This window comes from Mercenaria mercenaria, chromosome 14 (genome assembly GCF_021730395.1).
Source record: "Mercenaria mercenaria strain notata chromosome 14, MADL_Memer_1, whole genome shotgun sequence".
Taxonomy (NCBI): Eukaryota; Metazoa; Mollusca; class Bivalvia; order Venerida; family Veneridae; genus Mercenaria; species Mercenaria mercenaria.
In genome coordinates, this window is record NC_069374.1 from 7112859 (window position 1) to 7126732 (window position 13874).

Consider the following 13874-nt stretch of genomic DNA (forward strand, 5'->3'; position numbering starts at 1 on the left):
TGCACTTTTCTCAAAAGCAGCTCTAGAACTTTGTCAAACATTCCTGGTACTAGTCAACGGTTACACCAATAATATCACCAACTTTGACAAACATAAACAATTTATCTGGTCAATCAAACAAGATTTGTCGAGTGGTATGTAAGATTATAACCGTTCATAACAGTTTTCAATTTTGCAGATATGAACGACAACTATGTGAAAATAAAAGTGGTCAATGCAGACACCAGACATTTCCTAGCTGAAATGCTCGCAACAGATGAATATATTAAAATGCCAAAGTAGCCAAATATTGTTACTGATACAAATATATTAAATCTTCTACCTTCGAGCTTCTTGGCATCCGAACCATGATATTTGCCATGTTTTATATACATTATCCAACAAAGATCTTGTCGTTTTCTTGTGGAATAGTCTATGTAAATGGTAAGTCTACGTGGGCAAGTGATGGTATATATATTACTGAAAAGGTTATGTGTTGATAGTACATACGTTTGTTACCATCTCGGCTTCTTAACATTCAGTATTTAGCATTTTTCGAGTTTGAGTATCAAAACACTATTTTTCAGGTATGGTATTTATGCTACTGAATGGAAACGCTATCGCAATAAGTATAGGTAAATATATGGGAGAGCGGTGCCTTTGAGTGATAATGGCCCTGGCAAGGTGATAATAGCCCGAGGGCTATTATCTTCTTCCAGGGCCATTATCACTCAAAGGCACCGCGCTCCAATGTATTTACCTGTTTATTACATGTTTACCTATAATATAGTAAGAAATGTGTTTTTTTTTGTGTCATTTATATGGGTACTTACATCTTCTGGCACAATAAATTTCAGCTTTTCAGTTTCTATATTATTTGTATAAGAGTGTATTTACTGTATAAAATCAAATACCTGGATAGTTTTACTTTCTTGCTTATTGCATAATTTAGGGAGAAAAATACGCTTTTTCAAGAAGAATACACGATGTTACGCTCAAGATGATAAAATAAAATGGAAATATTCCCTGTTTTACCTCCATGAAATTCCATGACGTCATTTTTGTTTACGGACGTTAATTTCCCGCGCTAACGCCAGGGCCATTATCGATAATGGCCCCGGGGCTTATTATGATAATGCGATAATACACGACGCAATGCGATAACAGGAGAATTTTCAGCACAAATTTGTTACTATTTATAGGTATTCATGTAATAACATAGAAATAACACAATCTTAGAGTGACTAGAATGGAAAACACTGTTTTTATCATTCATATAAGATGTGATACAATGGTGTTGTTCGATAAGAAACTGTGACCACGTATGCTGTGCATAACAAATGTTGCTAGAATGACATTACTACCGTACCGTGGCCATGAACAAAAGAAATCGATATACCGTCTCTTATCGATCTTCAGCCACCACAGACAAAACTCCTTTATTTCACAATATGCTCAGCATTGAACAACAAACGCCAGCCATTGCAGTAATTGACACCATCAAACAGGGAAAAGGAGGAGTGGCTCTAAAGGTAAGCATTTAAGGTAGATAAGCATTAACTTAACGTTTAGAGACATGCAAAAATAAAGGTGTGTTTCCTTACTGAGTTTATTAATATCCTTAATAACTTAAAATGTAAAACATTATAATTATATCATATTGTGTGTTGAAGAATTGAATAATACCAATAGCTGTCGAAATTGCACACATTATCGATGACTCACTATATGTGTGGTTAGAATACTACTGTCTGTTGAAATATGATCTCTGTTTTCAAACAAATGGAATACTTCATATTTGAAGAATTGAAATATTAAACCACTAGTCAGAATATAATATAATTTAACAATATGGATATAATCCTATATCATACTTTGTTTTAAATTATAACGACGCCATGATGTGCGTATAAATGTGTTACATGCCATTACATGATCTATTGTTATGTAGAATTCTTCATGCACGCGCGTCTCTTACGATATAGGTACACGGGTAACAGCGAAACAGAAAGCAGATATTGTGTTGTTTTTTTTTCTTAGACATACGCTATATGGATACTGCTTGTGCTTTCTGTATTATTCACGGATTCATAGATCAGATTCAACATGTCTTGTAACAATCAGGAATGTGTGCATTTCAAGAGATTTCTCTATGATATCTGATATAAGGTACATGTATACTGTTTTTACACGTATAAGAAATTGTAGTAAATGAATGGCGCATGCCACAAAATAGTTTCATATAAAATGTAAAGAACATTATTAAATATTGATTACTGAGATTGAGGAAATCTGTTTATTTTTAGAAACATGAAACATTTAATACCAATATCAGTCATACATGAAAATGATCTGTGTGTGTATTTTTACATATACAATAATGTCGGCACATTGAACTAAAACTTTTCCTGTAATAATAAGGCCTTTCGACTGTAACTCACTGCAGACCTGGAGCGCCTGTGATAAATTACAGACTCCGGTATATACCGGATTCAAGCGATTTTAATGCATATATTTTGTAACCATGGAAATACTAACCTTAACCTTTAGTCAGTTTATTATACATATTATACACTAAATGCGTGTGGACATGCCATAATTTGTGTATATTTGCTGTGCGCTTCCAAAAATAATCTCTTCCGGACATGCGCAGAAAACCGCTCAGCAACATCGTTCATGTTGTGCATGGTATGTCTCCGCTTAGTTCAACAGGGAGAGAAAAAAATTAGGATCGCAGGGTCGTTAGATCGATCCCCGGGCGAGGTGTATGTTCTCCGTGATGATTTGATAAAAGATAGTGTGTCTGAAATCATTCGTCCTCCACCTCTAATTCATGTGGGGAAGTTAGCATTAACTTGCGATCAGGTTAGTACTTGTACAGAATCCAGGAACACTGGTTAGCCAATCTGACTTAAGTACTTGATCTTCTAAACGAAGATCTGAGAACGACCCATTCACATTCGTCTTCTGTATATTTTGGATTTCCAGTACTGCTATTTTTATTTTATCCAACCAGACGACTTGTTCGAATGTCGAAGAGTAAGAAAAATGTGCAGTCATTCCAGGGCTCGAACCCGTGATCCCTCGCTTTCAAAGCAAGTGGCCTACCGACTGAGCTAACCGGCTAACTAATACCGTACGCTATTAGAATTGTAAATATCAAAAGTCAAGGCTACAGGTAGATTTGCAAGATGTTGTAAGTTAGGCCCTGATTGGCTAGCGAAAGGGTCGCCAGAACGAGGCAATGAATAGGTCGTTTTCAGATCCTATGCGTAGCGTAATAGGAGATGTACTTTAGTCAGATTGACTGGTTAGCTTAACTACACGCCGTTACATAACTGAAATACTGTTGAAAAACGGCGATAAAACGAAAACGAACAAACATCTTTTTTTGTATCATTTGGATTGATGATAATTATGTTACTATGTTTCAGAATTTCTGAAATCTGCTTCAAGTTTAAGAATACATGTATGTATATGATTTAAACTATGCAAAACTTACATGATCACAAGAAAGAATACTTTGTACATTAAGTCGCCTGGAAATGTTTGTGAAAACTAACATTCATTTTTGATCATTTTAGATACTCAAAGTTTATTAGACTAATGCTTGAATGTCTATAAAAATAATTACAAAATCAAAGTGTAGCAACTTTGAAGAAGTATTAAGACATTCAAAACTTCTATCTTTTGAGAACAGGTGCAAATACCATATTTCATTATAAGTGTACAAAAGTAAAACAGGGGATTGTCCAAAATACATTTCAGATTTACTACATTTTGTTCATAATGCGCTCAACCGAAAACATGGATCTTTCTATTGTTAAACCTAAAACGAACTACCTGAAACAAACATTTAGCTACAAAGCTGCACACATATGGAATTCACTTCCTTCTTACATTAAACTTCATAATAACAATATAACTACTTTCAAGCATGATTTAAAGAATTTTCTCTTGTTACAATAGTTTTTAGCAAAGAGCTATAAAAATAATTTTATACTTCTTTGTTTTTAGCAATTAATTACTTGTAATTACAAGAATTTTGTTGAATTGATGTTACTGAATTCGTTTCCAATAATAATAATATTCATATTATCTTATTATTCAAATCTGGAACTGTTTATTATTTTATGGGAAAGACTTCCTTTTTTGTCATGTATAATCTTTGTGACGCATGGTAATTCTTTTAAAACATAGTTATTGTTACATTACGTTTATTTTAGACTTCTTTAATTTGAGATGTGTTTGTTGACAAAATTTAAGTAATTCTGATATGTGTATTTTTGTTTATATGTTTAATTATAAATTGACTGTATGATTGTGTATATGTGTGAATGTATATCAGTTGAAGGCCATACTGGAAATAAGTTGTATAATATCTGTATTTGTACACTAAGTATGTAACCTTCAGAAAATAAAGTAATTATTATTATTATTATTATAATACTGTCACATTAACATAAAAAATTGATAGAAGCTACAGCTAGTACTTCCGTAGGTAAAAGTATGTTTAATCAGTTTAGAATTATAAAAGACAAATATATATATAAATATAAAAAGTAGATGCATATATCAATTTTTATTTGCAACTGCCTGAACGTTTCTGTGATGTATGCTATATATCAGTTTGAGCATTTTTGTGTAAGCTCTATATCAATTTGGGCATTTATATGCAATCCTTGCACAACAGTGATTTTAGCCGTCTTTAGTTCCGTAACCGGTGTTTTTTTTTAAATGCGGTTTTCGGCACATTGTTGAGCAATTTATTGGGAACAAAATGCCATAAAAATGATAGATTTAAAGTAAAAATATAATCATTTGAGTGAAGTGTTCTCAGGTATATTGGACCAATTTATGTCCAAAATATTGAGATTGTAATATGCAATTCCTTGACTCTATTATTCAACAACTAGAACTGAAGTTCAATTTCCAGTCTAAACAGTTAAAACAAATCAACATCTTTACATAAACATTTGAAAACTGAAATAAAAAAATGATTACAGTATGAAATGGAGTATGTATATTTTTACCCGAAAAAATGATAAGTTGAGCACAAAAAGCATCTGCAATTTTATCAGGTGTGATGTTTATCGTTGAAAAAAAATTCCTGTATTTTAAGTTGATACTAATTTCTTAATTGTCGATTGCGAAACAAGTTCTTAAACTAACCAACTCATCGAGAATTCTAGATAACCTCGAGTTAGAATATTGTGTGTTTAAAATTAATCTATATATTTATACCGACCCAAACAAACCATAAAATTATCTGTTCTAGGCAATGACTAGATATTCCACTTTACAAGTTATTTTTTTCTTTGAATCACCAGACCATTTTAAATTCATTTTTGGGATTGTCCATGTTCAACTGAGTACCGAAAACGCATTAAAAATAACCGTTTATTAAAGAGGAAAGCTAATAACATTACGGAGAGTAACATTATTTATTGGACGCCACTCGTATATAAGTTACATCTAAAGAATCATTATTAGTCTGGGTGCCGACCAGACCATATGTTTTCTTATCTTTATCTTCCGCATTCTTCAATGTTTTCCGTGTTAGCGTATGTTCGGAGACGAAAAAGAGAATACATGTAGTTTCAGAGGGTACCGCTCATGATATTTATAGACTAACTATACCTCAGCGGCCATGGAGATAGGTTAATTTAGGATAAACGTATGACAACATTGTTGAAATATATGCTGATAATACATCTTCGTGTTGCAAAACTGCATCTACAAAATTATTCTGAACTTACGATATCTTAATTTACATTACAGATCTGAAATGACTGAAGAACCAGATGGATGGCTATGACGAAACTAGCGGACACGAAGTTTCACAACTGGTTGAAAACTGGCCTTGCTATTAGTATTGCAAAACACGGTGTAGAAGAGGTAGTTGCCAAAGACATAGAGAAATTCCACGAAAAATCTTTAAAGGAAATCTTAACACCAGAGCAACTAGTGAACAAAATTCTTTGTTCCCAATGCAAGACGGAGAATATTTTGCCATGTCCTTACAGAGGATTATGCGTCACAAAAACTGGAAAGTGCTCGTTTCACAATACAACTCAGAATGCATTCCGACCCTGTCCAAAGAACATCTGCGACAAATTTAGAGATACAATTCGCAAAAGTCATAAATTCAACTTTCCGTCTTGGAAAAACACTTTTGCAGAAAGATGGTGTCATAGCCCGTGGGAGATAGCGAAATGTTTCATGCCACCTGATGGATATTATACTGCGAATACAATAGGAGACACTGATTTCAACGGTGAACTGAGTGTGATGCTAAACTTTCTACCTATAGCAAATCAAGTCGATGAAAGAAACTGCAACGAAGTAAGGAACATTAAAGATGTACCATCTGCATTTTTTCTCTTAAAGGTTTAAACATTAGTTACTAAATTCAAATGTAAAAAAATGGATTCAAAAGTATTTTACTTTAATAATGATAATAGTAATAGTCAAGTTAAAAAGTCCAGTTTTTATGGGTGGTAGTTCATAATCATACTGTGGGTAGGTATAAATTTATTGGGCGTGAGCTGTTTTTAATGTAACCTGGCACATACACAAAACAAAATTTCTAACCGGTCAGTTTATATTGTATTACTATTTTGTTAAAAATGCACGTACTTACAAGAAATTTTACATACCGACATTAGAATAGGTACTGCAGCTAATTATTGATTTATTTTTGACAACTCACGGCCAAAGTAACCGCATTAGGCGTTTCGACCAACAAAGCGTATTTTGCACGTGCAGAGCATATGCATCAATATGCACGTGTTCATGAACACCTTTTGCATCAATAACGAAAGTTCTACTAGAAAAACACATATCATCGTGAAATTGACAAAAGAGCAACGCGCTCGGGCTGTCGGAATTTTACAACAAAATTCACATACGGTAACTTCAATAAATTGTAATTGGGTTAAATTTCGCCAAAACAGCGCGGATGGTAGAAAACCACCGATTGAAGGTTCTTGTAAACGGAAATCAATTTAAAAATGGATATAACCAACAAAGAGACAGCTACAAACAAATTATATCAACATTCTTCTGAAATTGCGTAAATGTGTCCCAGCTAGTCACATTTCGACAGCTCTATCGCGTTGCTCTTGTGTCAATTTCACCATAATATGTGTTTTTCAAGGATTTTTGTCAGTAATGCCAAAAGTGTAAACGAACACGTACATGTTGATGCACATGCCTTGCACGTACAAAATATGCATTATTCATCAAAACGCCTAATGCGGTTACTTTGGCATTGAGTTGCCAAAAATAAATTAATGATTAAATTTCGTGTGAATACATGCATTATTAACAAAAAAGTAATACAGTATAAATTGACCGCTTAGGAATTTTGTTGAGTGTATAAACATGTTTTTTTTTCGTGTTGAAATAGATACTCTGTAGTAATTATCATAATCTAACGTTTTTGCAGGCAAGAGAAGTAAAATATATACAATTATTTTTTTTTGCAGGCAAGAGAAGTAAGTAGAGTATTAAACATATACAATTATTTTTGCAGGCTAAAAAAGTAATTTGAATATTAACATATACAATTATTTTTGCAGACAAGAGAAGTAATTTGAATATTAACATATACAATTATTTTTGCAGGCAAAAGAAGTAAGTAGGATACTAACATATACAATTATTTTTTGCAGGCAAGAGAAATATATAGAATATTAACATATACAATTATTTTTTGCAGGCAAGAGATGTTAATAGAATATTAACATATACAATTATTTTGCAGGCAAGAGAAGTAAATAGAATATTAACATATACAATTATGTTTGCAGGCAAGAGAAGTAAGCAGAACATTTCGACACTCCCCTGATCTAACTGTAAACGACACCGAAGTGAATGCTAACATGGACATATTAATTGCATTTCTCACGTGTACTAGCTTCTTGGCAACTGATTCAAAAGTTACGGAGGCAGTTGAAAAGATAAAAAAGGTAAATACCATGTTTGATGCGTAGTCTTTATATGAGTGCATAATATAAAGTTCTCACGAAAATTTGGCGTTATGAAAGTGGTGTATCGTATGGTATCAGATACATTTTTGTTGTATAAGAAAATAGATCTATTTCATGTCACCTAAGCTGAATGAAAAGACGAGACGTTATATTGGTATTTTAAACGAAATAAGAAACATCATAATAATAAGTAGCTTGTAATATATATTCATTGCTATATTTAGTTAAAGGCAGACACCCTTACAGTTTCTACACAAGACATAACAAAGATTATCCGCGAAGAAATAGAAAACAGTACAAGAAAATCCCTGCAAGACATTAACCAAAAGAAAATACAGATATTACAAGAAGCCAATAACGTGATAACAAATTTGCAGTCAATCACGAGCCAAAGTATTGGAGATATACTGTCAGCAAAGGCTGTAGCACTAGGAGAAGTAGAGCATTGCAAAAGAAAGGCAATCGACGACGTTAACACAGAAACAAAACGCATAAAGAAGAAAATCACCGATGACATTGATAAAAGTAAAGATGACTCATTAGCTACAATAAAGAATGTAACAAGAGCATCCATTGCAGAAATAACGCAGCAGTCGAGCGACTTAATCGCAGAATGGAAACAAAAAGAATACCAGCAACTGAAGACAAGTGAGTTATTTAAATTTGGATACACAAATATATCATATTGCTATTGCCCGAATAGATGAATGGATACTGTAAGAATCATAAATCTAAACATGGAAAAACATTGTTTGAAGAAATTATTTACAACATTGTGAGGCAAATTATGTAAATTCAATATGTTATATTTCTCTGGGACATTGGTTACGAGATTATGCCAATTCTAAACATAACCCGAATGTGAAAGATACAGCAGTATACCAAGTATCATTTTGTATCTTTATTTTAGGTCTGACCGAAGATCTTCTATCATTTTATGAAGAGGAGCACAGTACAATACCAGTTTCTCCACTAGTACCTGAGGAGGATGCTGACATTCTTCAGTTCTATGTACCGCCGAATTTGGAAATAGCCGAATGGAGAATATGCGGTAAAAATAAACCAACACCAATACATTCATACAGAAATATTTTTATGAATAACTCGTCTCTCTGCCGTAATATCTATATTTCGGCACAAGCGGGAATGGGAAAAACTACGTTAGCCAAACGGATTTGCATGATATGGTGTCATGTAAAGAGTGGCAAAGAAAATGGTGATCATATTCTAGAATCTGAAATAGAAATGATGAGACATTTTGACTTCTTGTTCTTTATACCTTTAAGAGACGTCCACGGACAGGAGTGTACAATCGATGCTATGATTAGCAGTCAAATAATCAATCATTTGTCTTTGTCAAGTCAGTATCATAAATCTTTCGTAGAAAGACTCTTTCACGAAGAAAAAACATTGGTTGTTCTTGAAGGATTAGATGAATGGTCTCATCCGCACAATTCAAATTGCTGTAACTCATCTCCAATACCACATAGACCGTCACGACCAAAATGCACCGTTTTGTCAACGACAAGACCCTGGAAAATGTACGAGGCTCGAATAAAAAATAGTAAAGTTGATAAATATATCGTTATGAAAAGACTTGTCAGTAGTTCTAGGGAGAAACTAGTTCATAATGTTGTGTTCAGTTTAACGGGAGAAAAGAAAGATGAACACTCAATCCAGTGCTTCCTTGACGACACGAAGAATAAGAATATCGGTGAACTTGATTCAACTCCAGTGATATTAATACAGCTTGTTTGTTTGTGGATTGATGGAAGGACTGTTGGGCCATCGAAATGCGAAATTTTCTTCAGTATCATTGACTTTATGCTACAACTTGGCACTGAAAGAATAGAATCACTTGGCAAACAGACAGTTTTTACAAGTATTAACAAAAATACCGAGGACAGTCATCTACCAAGTATTATCAACAAATATGAACATTGTCGAAACATTTCAGACTTAGTGCTTAGCATCGGAAAATTGGCATTTACCGCCTTATTCTTGCTGAGTAAAGATGCATCCCTTTCGATGAAATCATCTTACGTGGTATCGATATTGACCAAAAATGAATTGTGGTGTTGTTTGCAAATGGGCCTGTTGAAAAGGAACAAACAAATACGATTTTCTGAAAATACGTGTAGTTATTCATTCATTCATAAAACATTTCAAGAGTTTTTTGCTGCATTTTACCTACAGTCACATGCAGATGTTTCTACTGTTACAGACACGGTGCTCAAGGGGTGTAACTCTCTTGGCAAAATTCTTGAAATGTCAAACGTATTTGTATTTCTTAGTGGCTTACGTCCCGAATTAATGCAAACATTTTCTGAGAAATTGAGACACGTAGTTTCTGGCGATAGTTTTACACAGCATTTTAGAAGAAAAGTTTTGTTCGTTAACAGTGAGAGAAATGACAAACAGAAACTATTAAAAGAATATCAAAATATGTGCACTGATTGTGTGAAAGAGTTGCACAGAGAGCAAGTCCAAATATATTTGGAGGACTTTTTCTTCGACCAAGAAGTTACAGGCACCGAATACTGTAATGCTGTAAGCAAATTGCAAGATATAAACAAGAAACGGGTTATGTCAGTAACATTAGAAGACTTAGATATTGGTCTGCTTCACAAATGTATTGATATGTTTAAATTGGATAAAATCAACATTTTAGGAAGATTATTTATCATAAGTGAACTAACTAAAGATGACTATGTTGCTGTCCTTACTGGATCAGCTGAAACACTAAGACATTTGTCAATTTGTAGCCGTAGTCGTGAGCATGGTAGAATGGTAGCAAAATTTTCTTCATTTTCAAACATAAGTCTGAATATACTTCAGAAAATGGCTAATTTAGAATCACTTGTCCTTGAATGTTTTACAATGTCTCATACAGTCCTTGTGGTCTTCATAAATTGGATCACACAAAGAGTGGACATGAAACAGATTGGTTTGTTAATCAAGTGTGCCGATCATGACAAAACTTGTCCCGGTATTAATCTGGATCTGTCAAGGCATTCAAAGCTAGAATCATTGGAACTTTGTACATTGCGTTTGAAAGACGTGAAAATTGATACAAATTCTCTTCAAGATGGTCACGTGGGTTCATTGTCTCCAGATGGTCTTTCATCCATACTTGACTGCATGACTTCTGCAAAAAAGCTGCGCGCAATAGAATTTTACGACATAACGTCAGAGAGCAGTATTGAAAAATTCTTGAAAATATTGAAACTGTTCGATTACTTAGAAGTTATAGAACTGAATGAAGTAGATCTAACAAGAAAAGAAATTGAGCTACCAAACACTATGGAAAAATTAAAATGCATCATGTTAGTTGATGTTTCTATGTCGAGTGCAGCTTTAAGAAGGCTTTTGGGGAGAGTAGAGGGGCTCCGAAACGCCGTGAGAGTAATGCTGTGGTATTGCAATATAACACCATCTGAAGAGTTTGAAAAGGTCAAGGATGAGATAAGGCACTCAGATAGTCATAGAGTGTTACAAGATTGGAAAGATTCGGAAAAGGTCTACATGTTTACATTTAAAACATTAAAAGTCGCCTGAGAAAAGATTGGGGAGTTGGGACAGGCAGTTACAAGAAGTTTGATTTTCATGACAATTATTAAACATACGCTTTGAATAGTTTAGTGTTTAATCGAATAGCAGTTCTTGCTCATTTACTATTAATTCCAACACTCTTATCGTTGGAAAGGAGACATATAGTTTTGCTCATTTAGTGTTTGTCTGTCTGTTTGTCGGTGGATCAGTACAGTAAACACTTTGGGTTCACAATGATCAAACTTCATAGGATGATCAACAGTGGTCAGTAAATGACCCGTTTTGTAATGGGGACCAGTAGGCTAAAAGTCAAGGTCACACGGACTTTAAGACTGAAAACGGTAATCGCTCATTATCTAGAGATTGTTTTGGTTTTCAAAGAATAATTGCCTGTTGGCAGGAAATGACCTCTACTGCTTTTGGGTCAGTAGGCCAAAAGTCAAGGTCATAATGACATTGAGACTGAAAAAGGGGCCACTCAATATTGAACACTTTGGTATACAGTCAGTAAACCTCAAAGGATAATTTCCTGTGGCAAGTAAATACCGTATGTTTTGAGGGGACAGTAGGCCAAAGGTCACAGTAACTATGACATTGGAAATGAGTGTCTGCGCATTAACTAAAGAAAGCTTTGGTCCGCCACGGTATAACTCAAAAGCATGATTGTCTGTGGTCTCCTAGTAAGTGCTAGTTCGAAATTCAGCAATGTGAAAAGTTGAGCTTTGCCATCTCGAACTATGACTTTTCATTTAATTTGAATTTGGATTTCAGAGCGTACACGAAATTTAATGTCAGCTCTAAATGCCAGCTCGTTATTAAAATCTTTAAAAAATGAGTTTCCAACTTCAATCAGACTGAAAAAGAATCAATCCAAGCTAAAAATTATCATGTAAAATTGAATCTCAATTTTTGATTAAGACGAAATTCATTGCTAGCTCGAAAATCAGATTTCTTTCAAAATTTGAACCTCGGTCTATTTGGCTCAAAATACAAAATCTAAATTATTATTTCTTTTTTTTTTTAAATATAAATTTCGATCTTCGAGCAAGCTTATAATTCCTTACTTTCTTTAATCCAACAATTAATGCTGATTAAAGCAAATGTTTTCTGAATCCGCACCTTTGTTTAACTTTACACATGCGTAGGGATGTCGGGTACATGATAAAATTGTACCGGACGAGCCTTTGTAACTGAGTTCTGAGCAAAGTTTCACGGCTTTCAGGAACGTCTAATTTTCCCATATGCTACAAATTTTGGCTGTAACTGTTATTTCAACATAAGATAAAGATAACATAATTTACTTGACTTGATGCTATTCAATGTAAGAATAATATACTCAAAGTTGAAATAATGTTGTTTTTGTTTTATGGTTTATCGACGTTGATTTACGTAACGGCGGGCAGTTATTCTAACCAGTGTTCCTGTATTCTGTACCAGTACGTACCCGTTTTCCACATGTAACTGCAAACTTCTCCACATGAATTAGAGTTGGAGGATGACCAATGTCAGACACTGTGACCTATCAAATCGTCACGAAGAGCATATACCTCACCCAGAAATTGAACTCCGTAGAATCAGTAAATCTTGGCTGCCCCTATTGCAATAAGTGGACGAGCGCAGAGTTGAAATAAAGATTCTGTAAATTCCACAAGTAACGTGTGGGAAACTCCTTTTTGTTTATAAATTAATGCGCGGATATTAAAAGAAACGTCTGAGCTTTTACTGCTGCGTTCATCTGTGTTTATGTATGCATGAATTTAGTCAGTGTGCACGTACGTTTATACATTTACACATACCTCAGGTTATGTGTAATACTATATGGGTGGCTGCGTTCGTTAAATGTGACTTTTCCTGTGGAACTTTTGTTCATGTATTTTGGTTGATCTCACTTTACGCTCTGAAGTTTTTTTCTCTTACCGTTAATTTTTACCAAACACAAGTACTATTGTCATAATCAATACGGTGGCCATGAGAAGCCACAATACGCTGTGCAATAGTAATACTTTGTATCTTAGAACACAGTTGTCCGCTGATGCTCGCAGGCGTGATATATCTATGCAATCTATAAATTTCTCTGCAAATGAGACAGCTAATGTTGAATCATACTGACACTACATATCATACATTTGTTCAGGGATACTGTTTATTGGAAAATACGCAGAAAAAAGCTTTTTGCTGTTTTGTGTTTCAGCCAGTTTGATGCCAGCTCCCATATTTTCGAACAGACAGTCGAGCTATTAAATGGTTGCTTCATTTAAGTTTGCTGCAGCATCCCAATCTGTACATCACGAAGTTTTGTCTTTTTCTTTTTCCGAATGCAAGCTAACACGCACGCACGCACGCACGCAC

At 34.2% G+C, this 13874-nt stretch overlaps 1 protein-coding gene across 2 annotated transcripts; it reads left to right on the forward strand.

The window, feature by feature from the left end:
- The first annotated feature begins 1092 nt into the window (after positions 1-1092).
- Positions 1093-12876, forward strand: LOC123526278 (uncharacterized). Of its 2 annotated transcripts, none has more exons than XM_053522902.1 (5): positions 1093-1511; positions 5761-6324; positions 7794-7952; positions 8198-8621; positions 8884-12876. In XM_053522902.1, exons 2-5 carry the CDS (start codon positions 5788-5790, stop codon positions 11529-11531), a joined length of 3768 nt encoding a protein of 1255 aa, XP_053378877.1. In that variant the 5' UTR covers positions 1093-1511; positions 5761-5787; the 3' UTR covers positions 11532-12876. The 2 variants fall into 2 exon arrangements, with proteins under 2 accessions (XP_053378877.1, XP_045161296.2); XM_045305361.2 differs by lacking the exon at positions 1093-1511 and adding an exon at positions 1721-2148.
- The last annotated feature ends 998 nt before the right edge of the window (positions 12877-13874 follow it).